The sequence below is a fragment of the Mesoplodon densirostris genome, chromosome 2 (genome assembly GCF_025265405.1).
Source record: "Mesoplodon densirostris isolate mMesDen1 chromosome 2, mMesDen1 primary haplotype, whole genome shotgun sequence".
In the NCBI taxonomy this organism is placed as follows: domain Eukaryota; kingdom Metazoa; phylum Chordata; class Mammalia; order Artiodactyla; family Ziphiidae; genus Mesoplodon; species Mesoplodon densirostris.
In genome coordinates, this window is record NC_082662.1 from 182316958 (window position 1) to 182340807 (window position 23850).

Sequence of the window (23850 nt, forward strand, 5' to 3'; positions counted from 1 at the left end):
GGAAAAGAGAAGATTACTAAAAAAAAGTAGAGACAGACACAAAAGTAATCATATATCTGTGGAACATACACAGTGAGGTTTTGAGGTACTGATGCTTCACAATAAACTTTTACATAAATGAACTACTTCCAAATATTGTGGAATCTCTGTTTCTTGACTATGGGTAAAACATTCAGAAAAGCTTTACTAATTGTTTAATGGTAAGCAGAGCATGAAAATGTCTCCTGTGCCTATAATCAAGGTTATAAGCTTTTACACTTAAACTAAAATGGTTTATTAATAAATATTAGGGTTTTTTTGATATAATAAATAGTACATGTTTTACATTGCCTTTGTTTACTGGAATATTTAGAGAAATAGATGAAAGGAAAATTAAGACTATATGAACACTCTGAGTAATTTTTTTCAACCAACATTTGCTGAACATCTATGTATTTCATATATCACTTCAGTCTGAGGCAAATTCCACTAATAAATATTACTAATTAACTGATGTAAAACTCTTCTCTAGGCCAAATGAATTTCACTGGATAATTTTTACAACCTAAGGCAGATTATGGAATTATGATTCCAGTCGAAAATAATGGGGAAAATAAGCAATTTATAGAAAAAGTAATTTCAAAAAAATAAAACTTGCTACTTCTATAAAAGAATGATTTAATTATAGATATTGAATAAACTCTATTAAAAACCATAAATATTCAGTATAAATTTCAGCTTTAACTTTGGAAGGTATAATATGAAGGTGAGTAATCTTTTGCTGTAATTCATATTACATGCTTGTTAAAATAAAAGAGATAATAACCTAACCTTAATTTTATGACTAATTTTTTTTTTTTTTTTTTTTGTGGTATGCGGGCCTCTCACTGTTGTGGCCTCTCCCGCCGCGGAGCACAGGCTCCGGACGCGCAGGCCCAGCGGCCATGGCTCACGGACCCAGCCGCTCCACGACACATGGGATCCTCCCGGACTGGGGCACGAACCCACGTCCCCTGCATCGGCAGGCGGACTCTCAACCACTGCGCCACCAGGGAAGCCCTATGACTAATATTTTAAAAGTTGGAAATTTTTTTAAAGTATTGCAATTAAATAGCAATTACTTTATTTTATATTAAAGCAGAGAAGACATAATAAATGCTATTTTAGGACCTTTTCTTACAATGAGAAATATAATGCAAATGACTTTTTTTTTCATAACAGTCCTTTTAAATACACACAGTACACACACACTCAAGGAAAAAGCCAAGGAAACCCCTAAAAAAAACTAGTATTACTCAGCTTTTTTCTCTAGTTTAAAATTTTGCATTTTTGGAATAGTGCTCAACAACAACAACAACAAAAATGCATGCTAGCAATTCAAATGCCTCAGAACAATGATAACAAAAGAAAACAACACTGATAATTTTGGCAATTAAATTTGTAAGAAGACCACTGAAATAAAGGCTGTGAAGTATCAGAATGCTTGGTAAGATGAAACTAGAGAGAGAATTAATCAAATAATTTATTTGTCTGAATGCCAAAAAATCAATTGTTATTTCCTCTTTTGTAAATAATTGTGTGAACTAGAAGTTCTGTTCATTTTTTCATTTTAATAGAAACAAACATGAATGCACTATTAAACTAAATATTATTTATAAATTCTATTAATTGTTACAAAGCATGTATCTTATTTATGATCATGATTATAATACAATCCTCATTAAGAACTAGCTTTCCTGAAATTCGATAATTCCTAAAGCCTTGAATTACTATTTCTATATTATTCCTGACTGAAATTTTTCCAATGTCAACTAAAGAATAAAGTATGAATTCATATGCATATCTGATTATGAACTAGAATTAAGTAACAAAAAATTATTTTATGGTTTAATCTCAAAGTTAGAGATGTAAATAGAGTTGTTTAATAGATGTATTCAATTAATTTAGGTTATTTATAAAATCACTACCTAGAATACTCTCCTTAATCTATCACTGACTGTAAAGTGTGCTAACAGACTAATGGAAGGATTTATAGAAAATCAACCAACTAGGAAAAATAGCTTTATTCTCTGTATAGCCTCTTCAATATAACATATACAAAATAGAAAAGAATTGGAGTGATGAAGAAAAGGGAAATTATTACAAAATTTATGTTTAAGTACAAATGAACACAGAGTATTATGAGACATTCTTAGATATTATTTTTTAAAAGCATTTATAAGTGTCTTTTACAAAAGACAGAAGAATGCAGATAGAAGAATTAACAAGTGTTGATTTTTGTTTTCATGCCATGTATTTGTTCTGACATTTTCCATTTTGCTTTTGGGCTCACAAGCTTTGAAGTTGATAACACAAAAGATCGTTAGAGATCTAGAGCACCCTTAATTTTACAAAAGAGGATACTGAGGTCTGAGAAATTAATTTCTAAATCTGAGGTAACACAGTTGGTTAGTGACAAAGACAGAAACAATTCGTGTCTCCTTGCTTACATTCAAGAGAGGATATTTTCAATGCAATGAGCGCTGGCTTTGAAACCAAGCAGCCCAAATCTAAAGCCGATGCTTCTGATGACTGAGCAACTGCTCTCTCTAGGAATATAAAGACAAATAAAAATATAGAAATAAAATAAGGTGTATAAAATTTTAAATATAAAATAGAAAGCAGAAAGGTCCTGCCTCCAAGGCATTCATAGTTCAGAGCAGTCAACAGGTGATTTTAGAGCAATATCATAAGTTTAAGGACAGATATTCAGGGATAGGAGGGGTAAACAAAAGGGCAACAGGTTTATGTTTTTATTTTGTTAATCGGTAAATTGGGAATTTTTATATGAGGGTTGTCTGGAAAATTAAACGACATGTGAAAGCACAATCACATAATGAAAGCACAGTATTTAGTTCCATTGTTACCCCTTTCTTAGTCTACACTATATATATGTTCCATAGAACACTACTGACTCATTTTATAGTTCTTACTTGTGATATAAAGCTGTTTTATTACAATTATTTTTAAACTAGGTGTTAACGCTCAAAGAGAGAATATACTTCATTTTTAAAAACTTTTATTTAAATAATCCTGGTAAATTCTCATAATTTTACTGTTAATTATTTGGAAGTGGTTTTTCAAGTAACGTATGTCTCATCCTAATATTTTAATGACATTTAGTATTTTGCCCGATCATATGAATTCCACATACTATTATAGAAAAATGTAAGGAAAAATCTATAAAACTTTCCAACCATTCTGGGCTCTTTCCTTTCCTGTTCCAAATTCACTTCTGAGAGTCCTTGTCACCGATACATAATCATCAATGTCAGTAATCATTTATTTCCTCCTAGAGTGGCCAGATTTTGCAAATAAAATATATGGCAACCAGTTAAATTAGAATTTAAATTTTTTTAATTCTAATTTATTAGAATTTAATTTTTATTTTTTAGTATAAGTATTTCCCAAATAATTGCATAGGACATATTTATCTGGCAAAATATCTACCTACCACGCTATTCTTGGGAACTGCTATCACCAAATGTAGTGTGAAAGAAAGATGATTATTTATACTTTGGTTACATCACAAAGCAGGGTTCTGCAGTAGAGGGCTGCATAGTTTCTATTAGGTGACAACTCTGGGTTTCTGAGTAGGTAGCTGATAGTAATGATGTAGTTCCCACCTGTATTTAAGGTAAGTGTCACCTTTGTCAAGACTATTAGGCTTGCTCTATCTTAAGCATTAAAATATGTTTGCTAATCATTGATTCTTATAACCACTGAAATGCCTCTCATATTCTGGCAGAGAGTTAAATACCAACCATAGTGATTGTGTTGTTGTGAGTTTTCAGTCCCCCTTACCCCCATGGATTCATACTATTTTAGTAGGAAATTTGAAGTGATTCTGTAAGGAATTGCTATTTAGAAGACATTTTAAACCAGAATCCCCTTCCTTTTTTTTTTTTTTTTTTGCGGTACGCGGGCCTCTCACTGCTGTGGCCTCTCCCGTTGCGGAGCACAGGCTCCAGACGCGCAGGCTCGGCGGCCACGGCTCACAGGCGAGCCGCTCCGCGGCATGTGGGATCTTCCCGGACCGGGACACGAACCCGTGTCCCCTGCATCGGCAGGCGGACTCTCAACCACTGCGCCACCAGGGAAGCCCCCCTTCTTTTTTAATTTAAAAAAATGTATACATTCTTTTTTTTAATCTTCTCTGTAGTTTTATTTCCATGTTCTTTTTTCTGCTTCCAGTTTTATTCAGATGCAATTCATATATAGCACTGTACGTTTAAAAAAAATTGTATACATTCTTAAATAAAGCTCTTCATAAATAATATAATTACCATTTCACATTATTTATATCATTAATAAATACCTGCCCAATTTATATTCCTGATGAAAAATACTTGTATCAATTATATGCAGTACACAGAAAACCTTCCCAAAACTTAGAGGCTTAGAGCAAGATTTTGTGTCTGTTTATTAATGATTCTGTGAATGAATGAGCAGTACTGGCTGGGCTCAGCTGTTTGGTTCTTCCAGTATGCCTAGGGTCACTAATGTGGTTTCTATTTTCTACCAGTTCACCTGGGTTGACTAACATAAGATGGCCTCACTTGTCCAGTGATTGTTTCTGTCTGGTGGCTATCAGGTCCAAAGAACATCAATTGGCCTGGTTCCTCTCTGTTCCATGTGGCCTCTCCTGCTCTACTGGTCCAGAGTGAACTTCACAGGGTGGTTTCAGATCAGATTCAGGGCAAATCCAGTGCACAAGCACTTTTGTAAGCTTCTGCTTGCATCATATTTGCTGATGTTACATTGACAAGGGAAGGCCAAGCCCAAAGCCAATAATGGACGGAATACACAAGGTTGCTGAGATAGAGAGGTCTGATTCACCAGGAGCATTGACTGTAACAATCTAACACAGTTTTATTAGATCTCTGTCAACAACAAAGGATGTAGATTAGATCAAGGATATATTTACTAAGCAAAACTGACTAATATATGTGAACATAGAAAGAAACACAAGTTGTCCAATAGATTTGTTTTTACCTATCAGAAGATTTAAAGCCAAAGATGTAGTCAGTTATCTATGGGGGCTTTTGTTTTTGTTTTTTTTTTAATTGTGGTAAGATGATTATTGAATTTAAATTTTAAAATATGGGTTTTAATTATTTTTTTAACATTTACTGTTTATAGACATGCTATTTAAAATCTCTGAATGTTAACTTTTTGAAATTGATATAATAATACCATCAATAAAAGACTACAGTTAAAATCACATATGAAAAAATGGAAGGTCTTTGTAAACAACAACAAGCAAAAGTTTTACTTTTGTATAAGAATGTATGTATATATACCAAAATATAATTTTGTATTGGGGCATATCTTATTCACATATTGAACATTTCTATGGAATATAAAAGGCCTTCATAAACTTTAATAGTAAATATTGAACTGGGGAATAATTCAAAGGGATTAATTAATATACTTAATTTGAGGACTCCAGTTTTTCAATTCAGAGCTGACACAATATTCACTTACTTTTTAAATATTTTATTTTATGAAATGTAAAATCTACACGAATTGTCTAAAATATTTAGGGTCTAATTAACACCAGTGTAACAACTATCCAGTTTAAGAAATTGAGTATTGTCATTATTTTAGAAATCCCTCATGTTCTCCCCTGAAAATCCCATCCTTCTCCTTTCCTCTTGGAGATAACTTCTATCTTGATTTTTATTATAGTCATTTCCTTGCTTTTTATTATAGTCATTTTCTTGGTTTTTTTTTTTTAAGGTTTTACCAACCGTCTTTAGTTATGCATATCTAAACAGTGTAAATTAGTTGTATCTGTTTTGTGAACCTCATATAATAGAATCATTCTATGTGCAAAGTTTTCCTGTTGTGCTTCTTTCACTTTATATTCTGCTTGGGAGATTTATCCAGGATACTGCTGGTGGCTACACTCCCATTAATGTTAACATACCTGGACTGATCAGGTTTTTTTGGTTGTTTAATACCTTCTATTCTAAGAAATCCTTACATATCTGAAAGTGTTTTCCTCTGTTTTCTCCTAGAAACTTAATATTTTTGCCTTTCTTATTTAGATCCTTATTCCATATAAAGCAGATTTGTGTATATGGTATTGGAAAGAGACCTCACTTCTGTTTTTCTCATATGGCTACCCAAATTCCAGAACCATTTACTCAAAAGCTCCTGCCTCGTCCCCACACACTATTTCATTAAACCCCTGTCATGAAGTGTCCATACACTTATTTTTTTCTAGGTTGACTTATCCTTTCCAAGACTTTCTTTAAATAAAATTTTTCTCAGGGAACATTACCAGGAAGACCCATGAGGCATCGTGTTTATTTCAATTTTTTCCTATTCTCACTCAAATTTTGCTTTCAAAAATTGCTCTGAAGAAGCAAGCTAAGTGATAGTAATATGACATATCTTAATATTATTTTTAAAAGTTGTAAGAAAAGCAGCATCATCATTTCCCCATAATTCACTTGCACATGTGGTTAGGCAAAGAATGGTAGAAGTTAGGCCAAAAAAAAAAAAAAAGACTTTTATTTTCTAGCAACATATCTGAAGATTTACATATGTGAAATGTCTCTTTTATGGGAATAAAAATCACCACCCATCTGACCTTAGAATTCATATCTGTGGTTCAAGATAATGGTGTCTGGATTACTAAAAGGGTGTCCCTCATCCAGAACTCCATAACTTGTTAAAAGAACGAGGATTTCCGCGGCCTGGAAAAAATTATGCATTTGCTGGTAGGCATACTGCCTGAGGGTGTTTCGAGAACATAACAACTGTAGTCACAAGGCTCCAGCTTATTAAGGGGCCAAGTGTGCTCCTTTTCTATGCTTCAAATGGGGTACAATTTCTCTAGGCATAGACCACTTTCTAAGAGTGAGAACACTTACTTAAAATGCCTACCCTTAGTTCCATTATCAATCTTTAGCTAAAAGATAGCAGAAAATCCAACTTTTAATATTTAATCAAATAACAATTTAAGTGTTAGCAAGCTCATTCTACGCCTTCAATTCAATGATCTGCTCATAAAATAATCACCTCTTATGTCATAATGTAGCTTCAGAATAAAACCTAAAAATACTTTATAATACACTTCAATTTAAAACATAAGCTTTGACAGTTGACAAAAATACAGCCTATCAAGAAAAAGTGGTACTTTTTTTCTTTAAGCCCTGACTGTGGTTCTAGTAATGTTCAGTTGTTATGATCCTGCTGTTCTGTATTTGAAGTGAAAAGAAAAATGTTACTGAAGAAGAAGATAAAATGAAAACAGACAACGGAAAGAAATTTGACCTAATTATTTTAACAGGCTTAATATGTTTTACATTCGTAACTAAAGAATTTCAGAAATTATGTCAACGCAATACCTAGCATAAAGAAGCTTATGACAGTAATAATAAACACTAGTAGAATTTGGCTGATCACTTTTCAAAATTATGTGGTCTTTTAAAATGATAAATCTAGTGCTTAATATGGAAAAATACTAATTTTTCATCTATATGTCTTACAGATTCACCAATTATATAACTAGAGTAAACATCTGTGAAACATAAAGTCTCTAATAATTATTTTTAAGACAAATATTAAAAACAAAAGTAAAAACAAAATAAAGCCAAAAACCAGGAAGCTATTCTAATCCTTGGATTTGGGATGTTCTAATATCTCAAAAATAAGGTCAACTTCACCAGGAAGAACTCAGATCCATTATATCAAATAAGCGTTCTCTGAAATAGTGGGACAGATGAAATATCTCACAGTGCCAAGGCAAAAGAGTCCTCATGAGTATATTATACTGCCCATTTTATAGCAACCATCAGTGATCATAGCATCATTAGCCAATGTTTCAAAGGTTATATAAGTTGTAGTCTGGTCCAGGCAGGAGGACAGGGACATCTTATTCCATTGTTTATAAATAAACAATTTCCATCCACATTTATTCAAGCCACAAAGGTAAAGACATAGGAAGGATGAAGAGTAGAGGGTTATTGAAGGTGTTTAAGAACAGAGTCCCATGAAAACTACAGGGAACGCATGAGCCTTGCAAACAAATCCCAAGGCATTATGTTTCATTACCTTCCACTGTGGTGATCCAAAAAATGTCTCTTTCATTCAGCTTAGAACCTCTAAACACATGTCAAGCCATGTTTGCAACTCATAGCCAATCAACCGATAAGCCGAACCACAACAATCACACACAAGACAACATCTCAGACCTCCCAACAGAGATGCCCATAGATCATGGAGACATGCTCTGGCATCAGTCTGTTTGACAGACTGTTAAAAATCCTCTGGAAGAATGCTGAAATAGAAGACATTCTCACAGTCTGAAATTCAAGTAGGTACAATTTGTGAAAGAAAGCTGGCTAAACCCACAAACACGTAAAACTGAATACAGCTGGACTCATAATATATTGACTGTTTCCTGCTGCATGTCAGAAAGAAGTCTTTAGTATTTGTCATTTCATTTAAAAAAGTAGAATGTCTTTTTTGTACACTTGTGACCAGGCTCTGACTACCTGGACTAAAGGATTTCTTATTTAAGCGTGCGCGCACATACATACACAGACACACACACACACACACACACAGCAATAATTGTGTGATGCTTTATGGAACGTGTTCAGTACCCCTCAGTCTCTTCTGTAAATATGCATGGCTGATAGGATTTAAACATTTCTCACAATGCTGTATAAAAGACTGCATACAGACCAGAAGCACAGTGCCCTCTGGTGCACATATAAAACAAAATATTTATATAACAGGATCTACATAGATACAGGCACAAATACAAAACTAAGTTTTGCTTCTGCATACATCTAAACCAATCACTGGGAATTGTACATTTCTATCCTGAAGAAACAAACCAATATGATAACCTTCATAAAACATTCTTTATGGCATAGATCAAGGCAATCTAATCCATTCAGGCAACCACTTGTATACCCCTCTATTTAATGGATTCACTAGGCTTGGGTGGAGTATGACTCCTTTTCCGTAACTTATTTAGATTCAAACAGAATAACAGTAGAAGTTAAAGGCCATATATCTCAGCCTCCTCCTTTTGCTTGGCCTTTGTTACCGCATCCTATTTATCTGCATTTCCTTTGTATTCCCTGGCCATTTCCTCCAGCTTCTGAATGTGCAATTACCTTGTAGGTAAAAAAGGATGAGGCAACTCAACTTCTCAGTGACTAGTAGAAGACACCATTTCCACTTAAGCTAAAGAAAGGTAACAAACCCTGATACAAGGTAGAAAGGAAAGGCCATTCAAGAAATTTCCTTATAAATTTTGAGTATTTAAAATGATAAACTCAGCCTCAGAGTTAACTGAAACTTACTTTACGCAGTTTAGCAGTCAAGAATTTGGGAGTTCTGCACTTGTGGTCACCATTATTCAGTTTTTCCATAAGAAGTTACATCTACAAGAAATACTTTTAAATAACTAGAAAACATTACCATGGTAAATGGTCAATAATAACCCTTCTGATAATAACCCTTTCCCACCTGCAACTTTCCCTTAGAGCAACTTAGTTATCCACCACCTTCAAGGAAGATACCTCTGTAATTGCTTTCCCTTTGCTTCATACCTGTATATCTTGTATCTTGTGCTAAATCCCTGCCGGCTTCTGTCCACAAAATCTGTGTATTCCTGTGAACGATGGAAGGGTCCCTTATCAGAGAGGAGCCAGTCGAAGGGGCTTGTGGCATGCTGATCCGAAACAGCGGCAACTGCTAAAACCCAGCAATGAAGACTCAGTGCTATCCACTCCCATAGAGCCATCAGAGAGAACAATTCAGCACCAGCTCTGCTCCGCCATATCATGCTTCCACTGGGGACTTAGAGCCTTCATTCTCTTAGCTTTCCCTCAACACCTAGACAAAACACACAGGCAATTAGTTAGCCATCCTTTTTCAAAAATCTAATATCAGTGTTTTAAATCAGATAATAGCAAAAGTGATTAATAAGTGAACTGAAATAATTTTTTTTCAGAGCTGTATATCTTTCATACTTTGGTTCTTTTTGTATTTATTGGAAAATAAGTTAAGTCACTGAGTTACAGCAAGCCTTGTCAGGACAGCATCATACAGTGGATCATTAAACCCACTGAGCAACAACTATCAGAAGTTTCGACTCATAATTATTTTTTCAGCTTAAATGTTTTATAACACTGGACACTTTCAAAAGAAATATTGAATATGTTTACTTAATAAATTGTGTTATAAATTTTAATACATGTATTTTATTGTTTACTTTACTTATTAGAAAAAGGCTTTAAAATGGATTAAAATATAGATAAACTGACATGGAAGAAACTGCGGGTCTAAGAATACATAAACAAGTAAATAAATGTGTGTGTGTGTGTGCGTGTGTATCTATGCCTCTATCATTTATCTATTTCTAGCAATATATTTAGATGGGTGGATGGGTGGATGTGGGGGTGGGTGGGAGTGGAGGTATGCATTTTTGCTCAGTTATTTTTTCCATTATTCTATTAGGGAAAAACTCCCTTGATTATTTAAACAGAATCATAATTAAGTTATTTCTAGCACATTTAAAAGATTTAAATGGACATCTGTGTCTTATTCATAAGATAAATAGGCATACCTACAAAATTCATATATATACATAAACTAAAACAATATAGATTATACATAAACTATGAAAACACATACATTAATTTTATAGGCATTCAAAACCAACGTAACAAAGAGGTGTCATCCCAATGTGGTATAGTATAAATGACCTTACACAAAGCAACTGATGCAGTTTATATGCTATGCAAAATATTCTACAAATATTTGAATTTTAATTTTACTTTCCATCTCACCAAATTTTTTCAAAATTATTATTTATAACACGTAGAACCATGCATTATATAAATTCTGACTAGCAAGAAAGTTTGGTTGTGAGCATTTGGGGTCAGCAAAATCTCTTTAGGAAGCCATCAAAATACACAATATTAAATAAAATATTTTAACTATGACAGTTGCCATATGTCTCTGGTGTTTGGTTATATCAATTGATAATTTTAATTTGCTGTTAGTTGTAACCCTGTAATTCACAATTTAATCCTGAACTATTTCAATATGAGAGGTATACAGCAATTTTGCCACTAAAAACTATCTCAAAACAGTGATACAATATGGCTGACCTAGGTCATTAGATTCAGTCTTACCCTCTACACAAGTAAAAGGTTCAATACCCACATACGATCTGATTTGCCCCAATCATATGAGTTGTTTATGTGGTGATTTTAAAATGTGATGATTAAAATATGCCCTCGTCTATAAGCAACAGAGGACATCTTACAAGTGAAGATGTTTTAACAATGATTTATCATAAGAAAGGACAATATCACATAATAAAAATACTTTGGAGTAGGAGTTAAAAGATCCTGTATCCCCATCAATTATCTGTATAAATATAGCATTGTCAAATGATTCAGATCATAACTTCCAGTTCTGATGAAGAAAATAGATTTTTTTACATATTGTTTTCCTTATGTGGAAGCAATACCATTTACCTTAAAAACAGTATATTTCATTTTCATTCATAAACTAAGAATTATTATTATGTGTGATGGTATGGTATAATCCCCCAATGGTTAATAAATATTTCTTATCTTTGTGAAACACACATTTTTATTCTGCTGATCAAATATATTCAAGCTAGCAATTTAATCATTGTTACCAAAAACTTATATACAGCACGTAGAAAAGCACCTATAGCATGTAAGGACATTAGGAGTGTTTCAAAGCATCTTTCATACTTATAGGAAATCATGTAATTATATACCATCAAATTAAACCCTACTCTTTGTGGTGAAGTACATGACTTTGTTAAGAAACAGCATGTTGTGAAAGTAGGATATGATTGACCTAGATGACACTGAAGGTCCTATTTTAAAATTCTGTAATTTTTCAATATATAATTACCCAGAACAACCGCTTTTATTATTTTCTTTACCAAATATGTTGAAGATGTTTCATGGTCCTCATATTCCTTGATATTAACATATAAGAAAATGGAAATATTTTCCTAAATTGTGTACAGGGGACTACCTAAAAATGTTAGTGTTAGGTTTTAATTATTTCTGTTTCTTCAACTTCTGATATGGATACATGTTCCCACTTATGTTCAGAAATGAGTTTTTCTGAAAGAACAGTTTATTAGCACATGGGAATAACAATCCTGTTCAAGTTTAAATTAATTTGGGGGAACTACTGAAGTCATTATATTATAAGGTCTTTTTAAAGGGATGTACAATAAACCAAACTATGATACCCAACAGTTCTACTGAAGCCTTCTTTGAGAAATAACTTTGAAGAGTTACAAAACAGGAAGAAACGTAGTGTTAAAATACATTAACATATTTATGTATTTAGGCTTCCAAAGATCCTTAGGACAAGTGGCCATTAGGCTCAATATTCAGGAACAACAGGACTTCATTAGCCTAGTTTGCCACAAAAGCAGGTAAATGCACATTTGAATCACCTTTGTATATGAGTGCTAATTTTAAAATTATTACTGAATGGCCTTTATAATATGATAACTTTATGATATAGATTACCAATGACAAAAGTAATGAGTAGAATTCCTTTCAGGACATTTGGAGGTCACTACTGAAGTAAACAGCTAAACTTAAAAGTATTGCTAGGAAAAGAAATTATGAGGTACAATGAAAGAAAGTGAAAATGATTAAGTAAGTGAATTCATCAATTCCACTCCCTGGAATGCAGGGATAATGCACAATGATCTTGAATTTACTATTCTTGGATAAGTGCCTAAGCGAACAACTAAGGAAATAACAATGTCAATGCACAATATGTTCCAGGACATAGTGCCCACAGTGCCCAGAAGCACAGTGCCCTCTGGTGCACATATAAAACAAAATATTTATATAACAGGATCTACATAGATACAGGCACAAATACAAAACTACGTTTTGCTTCTGCGTACATCTAAACCAATCACTGGGAATTGTACATTTCTATCCTGAAGAAACAAACCAATATGATAACCTTCATAAAACATTCTTTATGGCATAGATCAAGGCAATCTAATCCAAGGGTGTATGTAAGGGTGTATTTTATGAAGAATAAAAGAGATTGAAGATCAAAAAACAACAAAGCATTAAAAACAGAACAAAAACTTGAGTTCATATTAAAAAGTGGTATTGATCAAGTTTTTCTTTTCATAAACTAAAAGGAAGTAAAAATAGTGAATTATCTTACTGTTTAAAAATACATATTTAGTACATGGCTTACTCATAACAAATTTTTTCTCATAAAATAAAATTTAATGAGAACATTATCAACTCACACAACATTATTACTTGCAAATACCCAATGGCCTTGAGAATCTGTACAGAAGAAAACACACCAAGAAGATGTTACATATATAGTAATATACACTAATACATAAAATACATCATAAATACACATAATATTATAATACATATATATTCTAGTATATAATTATTCTTCCTCACTAGCTCTCTGTAATCCAATTCCAGGCTGGTAGTGCACTACTTTTATCTAAAATACTGACATACCATGTGTATTTGAAATTCATAAACTACTGAAATTTATAAAATAAAATATGTCCTATCATACTGAAACTGAATTTCTAGTATACCTGAAACTATAAAGGTAAAAAGAAGACTATGAATCACTGATATAGACTTACTATCCTTTAGAATTGTGTGTAACATCATCGAGGCTCATCATTTAGACCACATTATTTCATTATCCAATATCTAGTTGGTATTTCAATGCTAATGATTCCTATTCGTTAAATAATTAACATTGCATGCTGTATGATTTCTTCTTTTATGTCTGCATTTGGACTTATTGTTATTGCTAACATGTCTAAAGTATTTTCTTAGGGAATAAAATCCACTTGAGACCTTGCAAATGCAAAGAAATTTCATAAGTAATTGTGTCAAATATATTTCTTTCTTTTATTTTGAATAATGTAAAACCCACAGAAGAGCTATGAGACTAGTACAGTACACACATATATCCTTCAACTAGATTCACCAATTGTTTATATGTTACCACATATTCTAGTCAGTATCTCTTTCTCTTTCTCTCTCTCTCTCTCTCTCTCTCTCTCTCTCAATCCCTTAGAACAAAATCTAAGGAAAACTGACTGATTTGCCAAGGTCATATGCCCATTCTCTAAATTTCTCGATTTGAGCAACTACTGCATTTCTCTATAAAATAGCTCCTTAACATTCATAATCACTAATATTAAAATTTGTAAATATAAAACTTTGAATCTTCAAAATAATGTCTCCAATTCCCAAAGTGACTATATTCATTTAAAAGCCACATTCTTCCAGATAATTAAATGTAATATATCATTCTATTAAGTATAAATATTAGAATCATTTTATTATTATAAAATAAGTGTCTTTGTATAAAATGGTCCCAAATTCTATTCAAATATATAACATATTATGATATTATCATATATTACATAATATATGGTCATTATTTTATTATATATTGAAATAAATGCTAGCTCTGAAGTAAATAACTGTTAAGTATAACATTGTATAAGTGAACGAATGATGGAAAAGTTAAAATATATTTTAACTGTAAATCTTTAATAGTTTTTCCACAGTTATTCATTGTTTATATTCCTATTTAATATAGAAAACAAGCATGAAAAGAGTAAATCTTATTGATCATTTACAATGTGCAAAATACTCTGATATGTTTTGAGATGGAGATAAACCACAGGTGTCACTAAAAATACCACTTCTGTCCTCAGAAATTTATAATTAACTGAGGAAGGCCGTGTGTAAGGTGGGACCCACTGCCTATGGTCCCCTCTGTCAAAAACCAATATCTCTGTCAACTGAAAATCAACATTCTTCCATTTGTTTCTTTTTCTGGTCCCTTATCTTAAAAATGATACTTCCTGGGCTTCCCTGGTGGCACAGTAGTTGAGACTCCGCCTGTCAATGCAGGGACACGGGTTCGTGCCCCGGTCCGGGAAAATCCCACATGACGCGGAGCAGCTGGGCCCGTGAGCCATGGCCACTGAGCCTGCGCGTCCGGAGCCTGTGCTCCGCAATGGGAGGGGCCACAGCACTGAGAGGCCCGCGTACTGCAGCAAAAAAAAAAAAAAAAAAAAAAAAAAAAAACTTCCTGAGCTTCCCTGGTGGCGCAGCGGTTGAGAGTCCGCCTGCCGATGCAGGGGACAGGGTTCGTGCCCCGGTCTGGGAAGATCCCACACGCCGCGGAGCGGCTGGGCCCGTGAGCCATGGCCGCTGAGCCTGCGCATCCGGAGCCTGTGCTCCGCAACGGGAGAGGCCTCAACAGTGAGAGGCCCGCGTACCGCAAAAAAAAGAAAAAAAAAAAAAAGATACTTCCATTCACTCACATCTTTAAGCCCAAATCCTACTTTGCTCTGCCTTCCAAGTCCCAAGAAGTTCTAGGCGTCCTTCCTCCTGTTGTGAGGGAACCACTGAGAGAAACCGGCAGCCTCCGCCAGGCAGGCTGATAACCTCTGGCCTGAGCCGTGTTGCAACAGGAGGTCCCAACGCGCCGCTGAAAACTAACTGGGAGAATTCAGGAGGGTCTGAAAGGAGGGAGGACACGCCAGCCCATAGTATGTCTGATAAAACTAACCTGGAAGAATTCTCTGGCAGGGTTAAACGCAGAGAGGAGACGATGCGTCCTTCCAAGCTCCCAGGATCCTTTGCGCTGGAATCCCTCTGGGCTGAGATGCGCGCGCCACCCAGAAGGACCCTGAGTCAGAATGATTGGCCAGAGACAACCCGGAAACTAACCCCCACCACCATAAAACCCGAGACTGCGAGTCAGGCGGCAGAGCAGTCCTCCTGGGTTGCCTTACCTTTCTGCTTTCCGCCAGGACGCTCCTTCCCAATCAAGTCTCTTGTTTTGTCAGCATGTGTGCCTCCTTGGAGAATTCATTTCCGAGTGTTAGACAAGAGGCCATTCTTGGGCCCAGGAAGGGGTCCCCCCGTTCATGTAACACTATAAATCAAATCTATCACTTTCTTCCATACCCACTTTACTTGACTGGGTCATTCTGTACCCCCAACAGTCTCACGGTTGCCTCTTCACTGAATTACTACAATAGCTTCATAATTGGTCATCCTATCACTCCTGTGACTCTCTCCAATCTGTTCTTTTAACTGCAAAAGTTATCTTACCAAAAAAGATAAATGTAAACGTACAACAGTTTTACCCCACTTATATAATTACGCTTTGCCCTCTGGATAACATCCAAACTCTAAGAAAATTTATAAAATTGTCTTCCCTTGCTTAACTCTTCATCCATATCCCCTGCCATGTGTATGCCAGCACCATTATCAACTAAACATCAACTCTGTTTCAGTCATAGTTGTATTCCACAAATTTACCTCACTTTCTCCCTATCCTCAGCATCTTTGCTTATGCAGTTTACTGCACCTGAACCATGATTTCTACTTGGATCCCTTCACCTGCCCAACCCTACCCTATCTGTGAACTTCAGCCTAGGTTGTGACTTCCTCCACAAAACCTCTGTGACCCTTTCAGGTTGACTGGTCATAGTTTATGAAGCCATTACTTCCTCTATTATAGCACATTTACATTGCATATTTATCTGTATATTTTATCTATTTGCCTGCATATCTCCCCTGCCTCCAAATAAACTTTGTTTTTGGAGGACAATAATCATTCCTATTTTAATGACAGCTGAGTACAGTTAGCAAAGTGCCTGAAATTAAGTTGCTTAATAAGTATTGTTTGAGTGAATGAATAAATGATGATTAATTAAGTACTAAATTGAGGTGTAATTATTGTGATATGGATGACAAGATTAAGAAAACTTCTTCGATGTGGAAATAAAAAAGAACGTTTTACGAAGGAGTTTGCATCTGACCTATGCTTCAGGATGGCAAAGGGTTTGATAGCTGAGAAAAGAGAGAAATGGAGTTCTGAGGCCATGGTTTCTATGTCCAAATCATAATCATAAATGACATGTTCAAGTAGTATCAAAGCAAAGCATTCTTAACCTTCAAAAATTGTTAAGAACAAGGATATGAAAGCATCGTTATTAATTACTGTACTAGCTTTACGTAAAAATATAAGGTATTATCATGATCTCACACACAATTGTGGAAAACTAGGAATCTTTTCATTTATGTCTATCTTCTGAAACCATTTATTCATGGTTTCAGAAGATAGACAAAATGAATGAAAGTTCACGGCGAAAGTCAAACACAAATCCTCTTCTCATTAACAAGTACAGTGTTTTACATAGTATTGCAACTGTTGAATTTAAAGAATAATAATATAGAAACAGCAGTTGAATGGCTTGCCCCTCCCCCTTTGGAAGGTCATATTCGAGGGATAACTTTATCTGAAGCCCCTCCAAACCCTATAGGGTCGGGGTGGAGGGGTGGGGGGAAGACAGTGATGATGAAAATGACATGTTATACTTATTTCCTTCACAACAAAATAAACATTTACTGAGTTCGTTTGATATGCCAAGCATTTTACCAATATTTCCTTATTTTACCCCCAAGCTACACAGTGTGGTATATATTCTTATCACCATTTGCTTATTTAGATGACTGAGGTTCAAGGTGAATAAACATGCAGCAGAGCAAGCTTTAAATGGCATTTCTCTTGAAGTCAAACTGAAAACCAAGCTCTCCCTGTTACACCGCACCACAGCCTAATTAGAACTAATTGCATTTTGAAGGTTATTTATTAGGATTTTTGTTGTCACTTACCGAAATGCTTTTGAACAAAATAAAATTTTTAAATGGACAATATAAATAATAAAAATAGAAAATAAAATTAAAACGGGATAATTTTATCTCAGGCTATTATAAGCAAGGGATCTGAGTAACTACATATTATGAGTTTTCATCATATAGGTTTTCATATTATGGGTTTTCAAAGCATATCTGCTCCATATAATTTAATGTTTTCAATAAAGATTATATTCTAATCAACTAAATGTGATTCAGTTTAATATCTTTTGAGACATGTACCATAAACTAAAAAAATCAGAAAACTAAGGTTTTCAGCTTGTGTGTGTTATTTATTGGGCTAAAAAGCATACTCACGATCAGACTGATTTAATTTACCTATCTGCTGTTCAGAGATACTGTAAGATTAATTCAATAGGCTTGATTACTAGATCTTGTTATAAATTGCTTTATAGTTTTACTAAAAGAAAAAATACTATCCAACATACACAAAACAGAATTGGTATCTCACAATGGGAGAAATAATAACATTTCAGTGGAATGAGATGACTTTAATATTCTGTTGAAATGTAATCATAAATTTTTATATAAGGTCAGTTTCTTATGTTCCCAAACATGTCAAATAATGACAAGAATATGAGGATCATTTCTAATAAGATTATTTTAAAGAACAATGGTGTGAAAGCTCAGGACTACTGCTAAAAATATACATATATGTTATATTTTATAGTAACTTTTGGCAAGGAAGATCCCTGGATATAGCAAAAATAACTTTAAAGGTATAGCTTTTTAAGAGCACCAGTTAAACTCAAGCATTCAATTTGAAGAGCTTATTCAAACACATATGGATAATATAATGCATCATCTTCTTATATGCATGTACATATGGATTTTCATCTTTGAATGTTCATGACCTACATATAGTATATAGCCAAATTTAATAAAAGAATGAGAGTTCCATTATTCAATGTTTACATCCTCACTTTAGTAATGATGTATTAATTTATGGCTTTATTTAAATTCTAGTTATGATCTGTAATTTTAGATTTCAAATGACCTAAAATCGCTCTTCTATAATCTAGACATTGTTTATTTAAAGGTATTGAATTTTTAAATAGCCTAATGGAGTAGAATTTGGCATTTTATTACGTAAAGATGTCAAGAAATTCATCGTTATAAAATTTTGCATGTTTTACATAATGTGTACCATATTCCATATAAATAGGTAGGATTTTGCCACTCTTTTTTTCTATATTTCACCAGGAGTATAGAGAAGTGATTGCTTTACCTTTGTCTGTGCATCTGTTCAAATAAACAGTAATATGTTGAAATGGGAATAAAATCATTCTGACTTTTAGCTACGCAATTTATCACTAAGTCTATCTAGGAATTAAACCAAAAACTAAGTTTTTCTTTTCCTCATGAATTGATAATTCTTTCATTTTTCCCTTAAGAAAGTAAAACTAATTTATAAAAAGCTAAAAGTAATGCTAATCCCTAAAGCAAAAAAAAAAAAAAACCGTTTCAACTCCAGGCATCGCAGAAACCTGAGGTTACCCACTCAGAGACTACAGAAAGAATGGAATGCATTCATATGAATTAGCAATTCTTTTTGAATTTGAAAAACAAACGTTTGGGTGGGTTAACAACTACCTTAAATTCTTTTCAATATGGTGGTTTGAAACTCATTAAAATAACTGCAGACTGGATGGATTTCCATTCATTAGTCTTCTAAATTTTACAATATACTACTATTATCCTCTTAAACACCTTTGTTTATGACCAGATGATGAAGGATCGGCTGGCATAGTAATCCCTCTGGCCTCTAATGCTTAAAACTCTGTCATGCACATTGATTGTAAGGTTTTGGAACATGAATTCTTCTTTATTTTATTTTATTTTTCTAACCTTATGAGCTGCTTCATTAAGTCTGCTTATAAGAGATTTTCATTATTTATTATGTTAGTAATGCATTACTATTGTACTTTTCTTATTCTTAAAAAAAAATTGGGCTTCCTTGTTTTAAATCACATTGTAAGACTGGCCTTAGAAGTGAATATTTTTAGCCATTTAACTCTGCTAAACCTGTATTCCAGAGGGTCCTTGTCGTTATTTATTTTATTTAGCTGATCAGGCAATACAGTGCCTCTGAATTACAGCTTTAAGTGTTTTCCATCTTAATGAGGGTTTGTATTCCTCTGAGGAGGTTATACTGCAGAGGGAACTAATCTCCTGCTTGATCCTGTCAATACAATCTTGTCCTACCAATAAAGAGGAAGTTAAATGCTACTATCTAATGGTAGAACTGATTAGAAAAAATGAAGAGAAAGTGAGTTCCATTCTTTAATTCTGTCCAGAACATAGGAGAAATTATTCTTAAAAGCCCAAAGTTCAAGAGTAACCTGGGTTATCTTTACATTTTAAATATAAAAGACCTTGGTGTTTCAACATAAGTGATTATATTTAAAAAAAACCTTGGTAAGATTCAGATTGTACTCAATTTTAATTCAAAAGGAAAGTGACCACAGACTAAAGAACAAAGTTTGGATGCAGGAGGTTTAGAATAGTATATTTAGATTATAAAATCTAATTTTAAAGCAAAATACGAGGAATGTTTCAGAAACCTTATTATAACTAGTATCTTTGACTACCAAAGCAGAGGAACAGAAGACAGCCTAAAATAAAGATTAAAATAATCAATGTACAGGAGTGGAGTGGAAATAATGGTAACAGACATCTGGATTTAATATGGTTACTATAACTGGCAATATGATTCTGCTTTTTCTGGCATGATCCAATAATAAAAAGCATTCTAGTTAGTGAGGAGAATAAAATATCTCTTGTCAGTAAAAAGAATTCTGTCACATAAATGTAAATTTAAAGAGAATTTGAGGAAAAAGTTAATTGAAAAAACATACTATGTGTAAATCCATGCAAATACAAAGATAATAAACCTTTTACCCCTGCCTTTATGGACAACGTCAGCAGTTACAGTTTTGCAAAGCTTTAGAAATGCTTTTTTAAAAAATATTTATAGTGATCCTGAGTAAAAATTGAAAGTACAATACTAACTTGTTGCTCAGCAAAGGCATCTGAACTACTGTAAATAAAGGTTCACTAATATATTCTAAGACTAAGACATAATACTGGGATAAAGTTCAGAAATCTTGAAGTTTGGTGTCCAAATGGACAATAAATCAATCTCTTGATCTATAAGGGGACTAAAACTTGTTTTGGAGTTAACCAGGTATAGAAGGTGAAATAAGCTTTTTAATTAGAAATTACTATACAGAGAAACACAAATAGAAGTGTATCTTCTGAAGTCACACACACACACACACACACACACACACATACACAAAAGAGTACATTTAAGAAAGTTTCAAAGGAAGTTTCAAAGAAAGTTTAGTAAAATTATTAAAAAGTGTTTTTTAAAGATCGTGATTATTTAGGCCATAGGGAAAACTTTTAAAATTTCAAAATAATAATCTTCAGTTTCTTTTTATCCATTTGCAAGGAAATGAAAATATTCAAACTTTTCAACCTAGGAGTGTGGGTTATAAACATTGTCAGTGGACTCCTAACCTATCTTCTAATTCTGGTTACAGAGATCATTCAACTTACAGGATAATAATTCCTGTAATAATGCAATAATGAATTCCAATATAAGCAACATGAGGAAAGGATTTGTGTTGTTTGATTCACTAATGCACCTGTACCACCAACAAAAGTACCTGGTACAGGGAAGACCCTCAATAAATACATGATAGAATAAGGAAATTAAATTTATAAAGTGCATTTTTGTAATGTTAATATAATTTTTTATTAATTTTAATTCCTAAAAATCAAAAGGCATAACCCATTAAAAATGTTTCCATTAAAAAAAGGCTAACATTAAAACAAACAAACAAAATCACCACACAATCAGATGTCAACTAAATCATCACTCTGAGAATTATTATGACTTTATTAGCAGAACTGTCCTAGTTCCTCCATTTCTCTTAATAGTCATCCTTTAACTCTCTAGACAGAAAATACTTTCTTTACTGACCTATCTATATACTGAGGAATTTGACAGCCCTCCTCTTCTCTTAAAGAGAATCATATGTACCATATCAAAATTGGACATGTGTGAAAATAAAATGAGTAACCAAGCATTAAATTTGCCTGAGTGGATTAATTAAATCAAAGTGTACTTCAAATAGCAAAAAAACCCATAAGCCTCTTAAGTGCAATTGTATCTTTTCATTGTTATATTCTCAAGCTTTACCCTAGCGCACACCATTGATCAGACATCCAATAAATATTTCTTGAAAAAAAACCAAAAGTAACAAAAAGACATGATCTACAACAAGCAAACCAATCTAGCAGCAAGTACTTAAATCTCTGTCTGCTGTTTTCCAATTTCTTCTGAACCACCAGCTAACAAAGAGTGTCAGAACTCTGGGTATTTCTAACTATAGGATGAGTCTTCAGCAATGGACTTTTGCACAGCTTACCCAGTTGCCGAAGATGCTGGGATGGCCCATATTTGCATGTGGTAGCTACCTTTACAGTGCCTGGTATTGGCAATATATTCTACCTTGTGTAACTAAACTTTTTTCTAACAGTGAACACCTGCTTTCCCCATTATTCCCCAACGTAGAATTTTGAATGCATTTGGTATTTTCAAGGACCACTCTTGTCATTATATTACTTTAACTTTTAAAATAGCTCAAACTGTCTCCAACTTCTGGGAGATATAAAGAATTTAAGATACTAAGTTTCAAAAGTAAAGTAAAGTAAACCTATTTTTTAAAAAATCTATATTCTTGAAGAGAGTTTTTATATAAAATGAACAAGCCAGGTTTTGAAGGATATTACAGGGAAACATAAATGGGGCATTACTATATCTGACACATAGAAACTGTTGAGTATTAGCTAATACCCAGCATATCATGTACATACTAGTGTACTAGTGGTAATTTTTAAAATCATATTGTCTGAACTGGTCAGGGAATACCTTCTAAATAATAATCATAGAAATCAATATTGCAGGACTTATCTGAGACCAAACTTTGGTAATAGATAAACTTTTAATAAACGGTTAATAATTGTCCAATTTCAAATGCTGAGCAAGTAAATTATCTTCAGCTTAGAACTTTGCAATTCTATATCTAAAAGACAGTAAAGCATATCAAATTGTTATCACTTTTGTCATGAAAGAATCATGTGAAGCTAGATTAAACTTTTGTTTACCTTATTGATTCAATATTATCGATGAGAAAGAAATATTTTTAATAGTTAATCACAGCAGTTTATATTGGAGTTGTTGGGTCTTACTCTAAATCCAAATTGATCTCCTTAAAGAGAAGCTGTTAAGGATAGATTTACAAAGTTATAATGACATGAGTAATCTTTTATATTCATTCTGGCCTGTCTTCATATGATTGTAATTTGTTGTTTCATCTTTTAGATTGGTTAAATAAGAGATGTGTTAAAATGTCCACATTTCATGGATGGATGGAAGAGACACATGAAAACCTGCTAGAGTTCACTCTAAGAGGAAACATGGATGCTCCAAGTTATTTTTCTCCACACAGTTCAAACATAATTAGTGTTACCTTTTTAGCTGAAATATAAAGATAGCAATACATTTAAAATGTCAATAATATGTCCTTGATCTACAAGTTCTCAAATAAGGAGAGAAGTGTTACAAAAATCTGTGTGTATTGGGGAGGAGTGGTGTTAATTCTAGAATCTGTCTCCACTCAAAGGTGAGAAGATGCTGAAAACAAGTACTTTAGTCAAAAAAAAGGTTCAGGAATAATTTTGTGCTTCTTAAGAAATTGCTTGGGATTGCCTTTTTCTTAGCTATGAACTTTAAGTTTCAATTCACAAGGAAGACTGGATTCATTTCTCTTAGTTCACATTTCAAAAAGTGAAAGTGCTATTTTTTAAGTGATTGTGAAACTTTCAGTAAGTAGGAAAGAGTATCTCTTAGAAATCCCAAAAGCTCACATGCTATCATAATCGCTTATTCAAGACAGGTTTTTGGGGGGTTTTTTTTGCGGTACACGGGCCTCTCACTGTTGTGGCCTCTCCCATTGCGGAG

The 23850-nt window shown here is 33.5% G+C and overlaps 1 protein-coding gene across 2 annotated transcripts in view; it reads right to left on the reverse strand.

Moving 5' to 3' along the window:
• The window catches only part of BRINP3 (BMP/retinoic acid inducible neural specific 3), a 404334-nt gene extending 394499 nt beyond the window's left edge, over positions 1-9835 (reverse strand). The window contains exon 1 of one of the 2 annotated variants that reach the window (XM_060088666.1): positions 9600-9835. In XM_060088666.1, the coding sequence (XP_059944649.1) occupies positions 9600-9835 (236 nt within the window). The remainder of the gene's footprint in view (positions 1-9599) is intronic. The other variant, XM_060088667.1, reaches the window with a different exon arrangement.
• Between the last annotated feature and the right edge of the window lie 14015 nt (positions 9836-23850).